The sequence below is a fragment of the Pseudorasbora parva genome, chromosome 17 (assembly GCF_024679245.1).
Source record: "Pseudorasbora parva isolate DD20220531a chromosome 17, ASM2467924v1, whole genome shotgun sequence".
Lineage (NCBI taxonomy): Eukaryota > Metazoa > Chordata > Actinopteri > Cypriniformes > Gobionidae > Pseudorasbora > Pseudorasbora parva.
The window spans coordinates 1,143,394-1,155,893 of NC_090188.1; the positions used below are offsets into that span (position 1 = coordinate 1,143,394).

The 12,500-nt window shown below is 38.0% G+C and overlaps 1 protein-coding gene across 1 annotated transcript in view; it reads left to right on the top strand.

Annotated features, from left to right (window-relative positions):
• LOC137045570 (uncharacterized) overlaps positions 1 to 12,500 on the top strand; it is a 222,882-nt gene that overhangs the window by 122,303 nt on the left and 88,079 nt on the right. Inside the window, exon 7 of the mRNA XM_067422277.1 lies at positions 6,766 to 6,829. Coding sequence (XP_067278378.1) covers positions 6,766 to 6,829 — 64 coding nt within the window. The remainder of the gene's footprint in view (positions 1 to 6,765; positions 6,830 to 12,500) is intronic.

Consider the following 12,500-nt stretch of genomic DNA (forward strand, 5'->3'; position numbering starts at 1 on the left):
GTGTGTGTGTGTGTGTGTGTGTGTGTGTGTGTGTGTGTGTGTGGGATGGGTAGGTTTAGGGGCAGTGTAGGGGGATAGACAATACAGTTTGTACAGTATAAAAACCATTACGCCTATGGAGAGTCCCCACAATTCACAAAAACAAACGTGTGTGTGTGTGTGTGTGTGTGTGTGTGTGTGTGTGTGTGTGTGTGTGTGAGAAACAAGATTATTTTTCTCACCCCATTGGCAGATCATTTTGCCTGTTTTAAGCAAAAACTCACTTCAATTAAATTTTTTTTTCAACATAACAAGGAAAAATATCTCATGTCGTTTTACTGATCTAGTAAATGCATCTTGATTTAAGAATATTTAGATGTTTGGACTGGAAACAAGACAAAAATACTGAGTAAGAAGAGCATTTTTGCAGTGAAATACATCCTTAAAGGGATAGTTCATTTTAATTAAGCAATTTTAACGAGCAGTAGAAGTGTGTTTTCGAGTGTGTTTTTGAGTGTGTTTTTGAGTGTGTTTTTGAGTGTGTTTTTGAGTGTGTTTTTGAGTGTGTTTTTGAGTGTGTTTTCGAGTGTGTTTTCGAGTGTGTTTTCGAGTGTGTTGAATGGGCGTCTCCGTCTCCGCGGTTTGAGGTGAAAAAGCACATAAACTAAAGCAAGCCGACTCGTTCCCGCAAGCCGACCTTCATCCTCTCCTCCTCCTCAGGGAAGGTTTTCATCCATTAAATGTGCGGAGGTTTCGGGGCCGGACCTTCTGTTTGTGCTTTTGACAAATCAGCAAATGTTTAATCTCAAGATGAGCCGGCGCTCATAAATAATGCAGGCTGGCTCAGTCCAGCCCAACTCGTTCTCATGCTTTGGGCTCCTTGATATTTGTCTGAACTTTTAACCCCGTAGTGCATGATCTCCGCTCCTCTACACGTCATGGGTGACACGCTGCGTCACACACACACACACACACACACACACACACACACACACACACACACACACACACACACACACACACACACACACACACACACACACACACACACACACACAGCTAAAATGCTCTTCTTATTTAGTATTTTTGTCTTGTTTCCAGTCCAAATATCTTAATATTCTTAAATCAAGATGCATTTACTAGATCAGTAAAACAACATATTTTTCCTTGTTTTGTTAAAAATTAAATCAAAAGGAAGTGAGTTTTTGCTTAAAACAAGCAAAATTATCTGCCAAAGGGGTACAAAAATGAATCTTGTTTCTGTTTGGAACAGAAACAGGAAACAAAACTTCAATCAGAAATCATTTTTCTCACCGCATTGGGATTGACACTGAAGACTGGAGTAATGATGCTAAAAATCACAGGAATAATTACACTTCACTATATATTCACACGGACAACAGTTTGTTTAAATAACAAAAATATTTAAACATTTTTACTGTATTTTTGATCATATATAAATGTTTCTTGAACATCATATGAGAATGATTAGTGAAGGGTCATGTGACTCTGAAGACTGGAGTAATGATGATAAATTCAGCTTTGATCACAGGAATAAATTACACTTTACTATATATTCACATAGAGAACAGATTGTTTAAATCGCAAAAATATTTCACAATTTTTACTGTATTTTTGACCATATATAAATGTTTCTTGAACATAATATGAGAATAATTAGTGAAGGGTCATGTGACATGCTGAAAATCCCAGGAATAATTACACTTTACTATATGCTCACACAGAAAACAGTTTGTTTAAATCGCAAAATATATTTCACAATTGTAACTCATATAAATACAGCTTTGCTGAGCAGAAAATAGACTCAAAGCATGTTTTTCTGTCACGGCTCCTAATAAAGTTAACTCGGTTTCATGTACTCACTTTTCATTGATTTCTTTTGCGCTCCGGATCTTCCGTATGTCTGAAGGTCAGTGAAGCAGAGAGAGCTGAGATTGCAGATGGCCATTTTATTCCTCTATTGTGTGTGTCACTGTATCCTCGTCTCCCATGACTCCAGTGGCTCGCTCCAGCTTTATTCGTGGGCTTTACGGCACTATTGAGAGCATTAGCTCACGATTTTGGGCCGTTGCATTGAGCCCAAAGCAGACAGGAAGCAGGTTTGCCTCTTTTAGGCCAAACTTGAGGACTGGAGGACCAAAAGCCCCTGAGAAAAGCAGTTAGTGAACTGTGAACCGCATCAAATCCCCAACGCTTTACGCCTAGCAGGCTCCGTTTGTTTGGGCCTTCGACAGACACAGAAACTGTCTGATTGTTCAGTAAAAATTAAGAATATAATCCTATTGAAGTAAATCTTTGGTCATGCTAAACTCTGACTGTGCTGCTTTGAGCGGCTCAGATTGAGCGCTTTGACAGAATCGGCTCTCGCTATAATTTACATGTTACATTTGAGCGGCGGGAACTCGTTACATAAGAAAAGAGTCCTGCTTCTTCATATTCATAAGAGCAAGTTTTTTTGCTCTTTTGTGGTGTTGGGTTATTTATAAACACGTGCGCTTATGAAATCACACCTGCCTTTGCTAAACGGAGCCGGCGTTGTGATAAAAGTTCATATGGCATTATAGCATGTGCGATTCCTCTAATCATGCGTGTTTTCAACACTGATAATAACAATCGTCATATTAGAGGGATTTATGAAGGATTGTGAAACTAGGAGGTGCTGGAAACTGTGAATTCACAAAAAAAGTATTTTAAATTATAACAATTTCACAATTTTTACTGTAATTTCTCTTTTATTTCTCTTTCTAAATATATTTTATTTAGTATAAACTATTGTTACATGTTAATATTTTTAAATCACACTTTGAATGGTAGTTTCCACCGAAATATGAACTGATAATAATCAATATCATTTAATAAATATTTGTTGATCATCAGATCCTCATATGAGAATGATTAGTGAAGGATCATGTGACACTGAAGACTGGAGTAATGATGATAAATTCAGCTTTGATCACAGAAATAAATCACACTTTACTATATATTCACGTAGTGAACAGTTTGTTTAAATCGCAAAAATATTTTGCAATTTTTACTGTATTTTTGATCATATAAATGCAGCTAATAACTTTTAATTTTAAATTATAACAATATTTCACAATTTTTACTGTATTTTTGATAATATAATACAGCTTATCATTTTAATTTATAACAATATTTCACAATTATTACTGTAATTTCTCTAGTATGTTATATTTGAGTGCCATGCACTTTTTAATATATATTATTTAGTGTAAACACTATTATGTTACATGTTAATATTTTTAAATCACACTTTGAATGGTAGTTTCCACAGAAATATGAACTGATAATAATCAATATCATTTAATAAATATTTGTTGATTATCAAATCATCATATGATAGTGATTTATGAAGGATCTTGTGACACTGAAGACTGGAGTAATGATGATAAATTCAGCTTTGATCGCAGGAATAAATCACACTTTACTATATATTCACATAGAGAACAGTTTGTTTAAATTGCAAAAATATTTCACAATTTTTACTGTATTTTTGATCATATAAATGCAGCTTTGTTGAGCAGAAAATTTGATGTTTTCTGTCTCGGCTCCTAATAAAACTTATCATTTTAATTTATAACAATATTTCACAATTATTACTGTAATTTCTCTAGTAAGTTATTTTTGAGTGCCATGCACTTTTTAATATATATAATTTCATATAAACACAATTATGTTAATATTACATGTTAATATTTTTAAATCACACTTACCCCAAACCTTTAAATGCTAGTTTCCACACAAATATGATTGATAATAATCATTATCTTGTGACACTGTAGACTGGAGTAATGATGCTAAATTCAGCTTTTTATTACAGGAAAAAAAAATACACTTTACTATATATCACACAGAGAACAGTTTGTTTAAACCGCAAACATACTTCACAATTTTTACTGTATTTACTGTATTTTTGATCATATAAATGCAGCTTTGTTGAGCAGAACATTTTATATTTTCTTTTACAGCTCCGAATAAAGTTAGGAGGAAACTTATAATTTTGTTAGAATTTAAAATTATATTTCACAATTTTTACTGTATTTTTGATCATATAAATGCATTTTTTGAGCAGATGATGATGTTTTCTGTCTCAGCTCCTATTAAAGTTAGGAGAAAACTTGGAAAACTTATAATTTTAAATTATAACTTTCACAATTTTTACTGTATTTTTGATCATATAAATGCAGCCTTGCTGAGCAGAAAATTAGATGTTTTCTGTCTCAGCTCCTAATAAAGTAACAATATTTCAAAAATTTTACTGTAATTTCGGTGAGCAGAGGATACTTTATTACATGTTATATTTGAGTGCCATGCACTTTTATATATATATATATATATATATATATATATATATATATATATATATATATATATATATATATATATATATATATATATATATATATATATATATAATTTTTTATAAACACTATTATGTTACCATTACATGTTAATATTTTTAAATCACACTTACCCCAAACCTTTGAATGGTAGTTTCCACCCAAATATGATTGATAATAATCATTAAGGTTTAATCTGAGAATGATTAGTGAAGGATCATGTGACACTGAAGACTGGAGTAATGATTTTAAATTCAGCTTTGATCACAGGAATAAATTGCACTTTACTATATATTCACATAGAGAACCGTTTGTTTAAATCACATTTTTTTACTGTATTTACTGTATTTTTGATCATATAAATGCAGCTTTGTTGAGCAGAACATTTTATATTTTCTTTCACGGCTCCTAATAAAGTTAGGAGAAAACTTATAATTTTGTTATAATTTTAAATTATACTTCACAATTTTTACTGTATTTTTGATCATAAATGCAGCTTTGCCGAGCAGAAGATAAGATGTTTTCTGTCGCGCTTCTAATAAAGTTAGGGGAGAACTTATAATTTTAAATTATAACCATATTTCACAATTTTTACTGTATTTTTGATCAGATAAATGCAGTTTTTTGAGCAGAAGATGAGATGTTTTCTGTCGCGGCTCCTAATAAAGTTAGGAGAAAACTTGGAAAACGTAAAATTTTTAATTATAACAATATTTCACAATTTTTACTGTATTTTTGATCAGATAAATGCTGCTTTGCTGAGCAGAACCTTTTTATATTTTCTGTCACGGCTCCTAATAAAGTTAGGAGAAAACGTATAATTTTGTTATAATTTTAAATTATAACAATATTTCAAAAATGTACTGTAATTTTGGTGAGCAGAAGAGACTATTACATTATATTTGAGTGCCATACACTTGTTTTAATAAATATAATTTCGTATAATCACTATTATATTAGCACTGATATGTTGCTTGACATGTTTTTGTGTATGTATGACTGTTATTCGGTGTATATTTATATTTAACTCTTTATTAATCAGGTGTGTTGTGCCTCTTTTGGCACATTTAGAGTAGGGCTGTGCAATATATAGGAATTATTGAAATATCGCAAATGTACAAATCACAAAATGCATATCGCAACGACACGCGATATCTAAATGATGTTAATAGGCTACTTCAACATTGTGAAAAGTGTCTGTTTTAGGCCGACGTGTATAGCAGAGAATAGACTGGGCTCACGACTGTTACTTATGGGACTTGCTTAATGTTAAAAAGAGTTATTAAAATAACTCGGATGAATAACCTTTGTGGCTTTATGATGCATCAGTGTATGTTTAATTAATGTAAAGACTACACTGCAAAAAAATGCTCTTCTTATTTAGTATTTTTGTCTTGTTTCCAGTCCAAATATCTAACAATTCTTAAATCAAGATGATTTACTAGATAAGTAAAACAACATAAGATATGTTTTCTTGTTTGTTGAAAATAATATCAAGTGAGTTTTTGCAACAGTTTTTGTGAACAGGCAAAATGATCTGCCAATGGGGTGAAAAGAATAAAGATTTCTGACTGAAATAAGATTATTTTTCTCACCCCATTGGCAGATCATTTTGCTTGTTTTAAGCAAAAACTCTCTTCATTTTGATATTTTTCCCCAGAAAACGAGAAAAGATCTTATGTCGTTTTACTGATCTAGTAAATGCATCTTGATTTAAGAATATTTAGATATTTAGACTGGAAACAAGACAACAATACTAAGCAACGAGATCATTTTTTTTTGTTGCAGTGTACTGTTTTAAGTTCTTATTTTTAATAACAAAGATAAATTAAAATAACAAAAATAATCTTTGTTTACCTGGATGTTCTCGATATTGAGTTGATATAAATATTAGCAAGTCAAGCAAAGAGTTTTTGGTGTTTTGAATATTTGCATTACATTTTTGGTTTGTTTACATTGATGTAAAAAGTATATTGTCTGATTTGTGACATAAATCTTTGTTGTACACTGAAGAAAATTATTTAAAAAAAGAAGCTATCTGGTTGCCTTAATTTTGAGTTCATTGAAATAATTTTTTTTGAGTTCATACAATGAACAGTTTTTCCAATTTCTAATTGCCTTCATTGTATCAACTCAAATTTTTAATTTCAATAAACCCAAAATTTTAAGGCAACCAGGTTACTGACTTTTTTAAGTTAAACCAACAACATTTTCCTGCAATCCTTTCTTTTCCCAGAAAGAATATAAAACACATATATGGTATCATTCTCAGAATTTAAATGTTTGTTTAAATATAATTTACAAAGTATTGCATTTTCTCCAATATCGCACAGCCCTAATGTAGAGAGCCGAACACTTGCTGTTGTCTAATTTCTCCATCTTTCTCTCTGTTCTTTTTTTTCAGGCTCTTGGGTGTTGCTACTTCCTCCATGATTCCTTGAAAAACATCCAGCAATTTGATTTCAAAGGTGTGTGTGTGTGTGTGTGTGTGTGTGTCTTTAACTCATCAATCCCATCAAATCCGGCGCGGTCAAGGTTGTTCCAGAAGCTATAAAACATGCTAAGACGGAGTTAGCGATAGGAAACAGTAATGCTTATTAATATTAGGATTTAATTCATGAGATTTCAGGCCCTGGTAATAGAGCACTCAAGCTATTGGACAGTTAGCGGCGGTGACCTCATCAGCGGTAGGGGTCAGAGGTCGCGTGTCCCGGCGGTCACGCTAATTAAAGCCACTCCCATTACACCGGTGTCAGCATTAGCCCGGCTCAAACCCATCAGAACCACACCACACTCAGTCCAATATTAGAGTTTAAGACTGTAAAGGGCTCGTTATTTTTAACACATTTACATGCATTTCCCTTAAAGGAACACTCCGCTGTTTTTAGAAATAGGGCTTATCCGACTACATTTTAGATACCGTATATACCCGAATATAAGACAACCCTGAAAATAAGACGACCCCCCATTTTTCAGACTTATTTTTTGTGGAAAAATTGGGAACGTAAAAAACTTAAAATAAGTAATTAGTTATAGTTACTCTCTACTTGTTCCAAAAAGTAACTGAGTTAGTAACTGAATTACTCTATAATAAAAGAAACTCGTTACCAACTATTTGCGTAACTGTAAAATAAAGTTGCTATAAGTCATATCATTTAGATTATTTTGACCAGTTTTCACAAGTCAGCTGAAATGAGCAGAACAGACTCAAGTGTTTATAACTTATAATAATAATAATAATAATAAATATATTAGCCTAATTTACACAGACTAGACTCTTTGTAGAGCACATTAAAATTATAAAACTGTCTCACAACTGGTGGACAGACTGTAGCCTGCTCGAAGTGTTTTCTTCCTCACAAAAGTAAATAGTTTAACAAGGAGTGCTCAAGTCTTGTTTGTAACACACACACACACACACACACACACACACACACACACACACACACACACACACACACACACACACCTTGACAGAGAGCCTGTTCGGATGAAAGCCGCTTCAGTGAGCTCATTATAGTAATGCTGCGTTTTATTCTCACCACGCTGCACAAACCGTACATCAAAACCTGGCAAACTTGGTATCGTTGGACTCGGCAAGGATTGAGGACACCAAAAAAGTTACCCCCATCAAAATATGTCAACCACACTTAAAGTTATAAGCGTTTGGAAAAGAAAATTATCCACTAGGTGACGCTGTTTTGAAACTTCTCAGGCTACTTCAGGACACATTTGATGACCCATAAAGTTTCGCAATAATCCGTTCATTCATTCGTAAAATACAGCATTTTAGCACATAATTCAAAATGGCCGACAGCCAAAATGGCCGACATGGTAAAGTTCGACATGACTCGGCATGACGCCCTGAATCGAACGAGACCAATTTTATGGTTTTTGGATAAACGGTTCAGAAGTTATACGCCCAAATAGCCATTTTGTGTATCTCCGGACCAGTAGGCGGCGCTGCGCTGAAACGCTGCATGTTCCCTCAGGTCATGCTTGTGATGACACGTACCAAGTTTGGTTTGAACACGATAAAGCGATGTGGAGATATAGCCTTTAGTGTGTTTTTGCAAGCGCTACGTAAAATTTGTTTGCATGTTAATCAAAAACTATTTGACACATCAACTTGAATTCCATGAATTTTTGTCAGCATGGTCTGGTTTTCAATTAATTAAAAATGGCGGGAAAATTTGCATATCGGAAAATTACATCGTAGAGTGCAATCGAAACGGCTTGATCCAAGGAATCAGAGGAAAAACGTATTTTGTTTCTATCTCCGTTCAAAAGTTGTTAGCATAAACATGAGTGAAACTTTGGACAGTTGGTGGCGCTAGATGGAAGGGTTTAGAGACTCCAAATTTGTTGTGGTTACTAATAGTACTGACCTCTATCAGTGTACCAAATCACATAACTTTCCCGCAAACGGTTCTATGGGCTGCCATAGACGGTTCCATGGTGGAATAATAATAATAATAAATCTAACTATTTCAAGATGGGCTCCTCACCTTCGGTGCTTGGCCCCTAATAACGGAGAAAAAAAAGAGAATTAGTCCTCAGATGCCAAGTCTATAATTTATAGCAAAAAAATCTAGCATGAATTTGATCTCAAGCTAATTCATTGAAAGCAGTTATTACTCCACCACCTGCGTGACATTAACACTCGTGTCGTCGGTGTTCTCTAACGGATGACATCCTGTGGAAATTAGGGCTGTCCCCGACTAAGGATTTACACATTCGAATCAGAATTTTCTAATCTCTCTATGGTCGACCGATAGTCGAATCATCTACAGGGAGTGCAGAATTATTAGGCAAGTTGTATTTTTGAGGATTAATTTTATTATTGAACAACAACCATGTTCTCAATGAACACAAAAAACTCATTAATATCAAAGCTGAATATTTTTGGAAGTTTTAGTTTTTAGTTTGAGCTATTTTAGGGGGATATCTGTGTGTGCAGGTGACTATTACTGTGCATAATTATTAGGCAACTTAACAAAAAACAAATTTATACCCATTTCAATTATTTATTTTTACCAGTGAAACCAATATAACATCTCAACATTCACAAATATACATTTCTGACATTCAAAAACCAAACAAAAACAAATCAGTGACCAATATAGCCACCTTTCTTTGCAAGGACACTCAAAAGCCTGCCATCCATGGATTCTGTCCGTGTTTTGATCTGTTCACCATCAACATTGCGTGCAGCAGCAACCACAGCCTCCCAGACACTGTTCAGAGAGGTGGACTGTTTTCCCTCCTTGTAAATCGCACATTTGATGATGGACCACAGGTTCTCAATGGGGTTCAGATCAGGTGAACAAGGAGGCCATATCATTAGATTTTCTTCTTTTATACCCTTTCTTGCCAGCCACGCTGTGGAGTACTTGGACGCGTGTGATGGAGCATTGTCCTGCATGAAAATCATGTTTTTCTTGAAGGATGCAGACTTCTTCCTGTACCACTGCTTGAAGAAGGTGTCTTCCAGAAACTGGCAGTAGGACTGGGAGTTGAGCTTGACTCCATCCTCAACCCGAAAAGGCCCCACAAGCTCATCTTTGATGATACCAGCCCAAACCAGTACTCCACCTCCACCTTGCTGGCGTCTGAGTCGGACTGGAGCTCTCTGCCCTTTACCAATCCAGCCACGGGCCCATCCATCTGGCCCATCAAGACTCACTCTCATTTCATCAGGCCATAAAACCTTAGAAAAATCAATCTTGAGATATTTCTTGGCCCAGTCTTGACGTTTCAGCTTGTGTGTCTTGTTCAGTGGTGGTCGACTTTCTGCCTTTCTTACCTTGGCCATGTCTCTGAGTATTGCACACCTTGTGCTTTTGGGCACTCCAGTGATGTTGCAGCTCTGAAATATGGCCCAACTGGTGGCAAGTGGCATCTTGGCAGCTGCACGCTTGACTTTTCTCAGTTCACGGGCAGTTATTTTGCGCCTTGGTTTTTCCACACGCTTCTTGCGACCCTGTTGACTATTTTGAATGAAACGCTTGATTGTTCGATGATCACGCTTCAGAATCTTGGCTATTTTAAGACTGCTGCATCCCTCTGCAATATATCTCACTATTTTTGACTTTTATGAGCCTGTCAAGTCCTTCTTTTGACCCATTTTGCCAAAGGAAAGGAAGTTGCCTAATAATTATGCACACCTGATATAGGGTGTTGATGTCATTAGACCATACCCCTTCTCATTACAGAGATGCACATCACCTAATATGCTTAACTGGTAGTAGCCTTTCCAGCCTATACAGCTTGGAGTAAGACAACATGGATAACGAGGATGATGTGGTCAAAATACTCATTTGCCTAACAATTCTGCACTCCCTGTATGTGTGTGTAAACCATAGACCAGAAAAAAATAAACGGTATAAACGGGTTGGGAAGGGCGGGACACTAGGAGGCTAAGACTATTTTTATTTTACTTTACACACGGCAAACAGCCACCACTTTTAATAAAGTGATCAAAACTAGGCTACACTACACATTCATAAATTAATCGTTCTCTCATAACATTTAAAAGCTGCGATCGAAACACAAACATCACACAAATATATAAAAGAACATTTTGATAAATAAACCTAAAAAAATACCTGCCTAGAGAGGAAAAGAACACTGAGTGCGTTTACATGCACGTTCTTAAGCCGATTGTGCCTAAAGGGGGTCGCACACCAGACTGAAGCTCAGCGCCGAGTCTCAGGATCTCACACCGGACTGAAGCTCAGCGCCGTGTCTCAGGATCTCACACCGGACTGAAGCTCAGCACCGTGTCTCAGGATCTCACACCGGACTGAAGCTCAGCGCCGCGCCTCAGGATCTCACACCGGACTGAAGCTCAGCGCCGTGTCTCAGGATCTCACACCGGACTGAAGCTCAGCGCCGTGTCTCAGGATCTCACACCGGACTGAAGCTCAGCGCCGCGTCTCAGGATCTCACACCGGACTGAAGCTCAGCGCCGTGTCTCAGGATCTCACACCGGACTGAAGCTCAGCGCCGTGTCTCAGGATCTCACACCGGACTGAAGCTCAGCGCCGTGTCTCAGGATCTCACACCGGACTGAAGCTCAGCGCCGTGTCTCAGGATCTCACACCGGACTGAAGCTCAGCGCCGCGTCTCAGGATCTCACACCGGACTGAAGCTCAGCGCCGTGTCTCAGGTATCTCACACCGGACTGAAGCTCAGCGCCGTGTCTCAGGGATCTCACACCGGACTGAAGCTCAGCGCCGTGTCTCAGGATCTCACACCGGACTGAAGCTCAGCGCCGTGTCTCAGGTATCTCACACCGGACTGAAGCTCAGCGCCGTGTCTCAGGGATCTCACACCGGACTGAAGCTCAGCGCCGTGTCTCAGGATCTCACACCGGACTGAAGCTCAGCGCCGTGTCTCAGGATCTCACACCGGACTGAAGCTCAGCGCCGAGTCTCAGGATCTCACACCAGACTGAAGCTCAGCGCCGTGTCTCAGGATCTCACACCAGACTGAAGCTCAGCGCCGAGTCTCAGGATCTCACACCGGACTGAAGCTCAGCGCCGTGTCTCAGGATCTCACACCGGACTGAAGCTCAGCGCCGTGTCTCAGGATCTCACACCGGACTGAAGCTCAGCGCCGTGTCTCAGGATCTCACACCGGACTGAAGCTCAGCGCTGCGTCTCAGGATCTCACACCGGACTGAAGCTCAGCGCCGTGTCTCAGGTATCTCACACCGGACTGAAGCTCAGCGCCGTGTCTCAGGGATCTCACACCGGACTGAAGCTCAGCGCCGTGTCTCAGGATCTCACACCGGACTGAAGCTCAGCGCCGTGTCTCAGGTATCTCACACCGGACTGAAGCTCAGCGCCGTGTCTCAGGGATCTCACACCGGACTGAAGCTCAGCGCCGTGTCTCAGGATCTCACACCGGACTGAAGCTCAGCGCCGTGTCTCAGGATCTCACACCGGACTGAAGCTCAGCGCCGTGTCTCAGGATCTCACACCGGACTGAAGCTCAGCGCCGTGACTCAGGATCTCACACCGGACTGCAGCTCAGCGCCGTGTCTCAGGATCTCACACCGGACTGAAGCTCAGCGCCGTGTCTCAGGATCTCACACCGGACTGCAGCTCAGCGCCGTGTCTCAGGGATCTCACA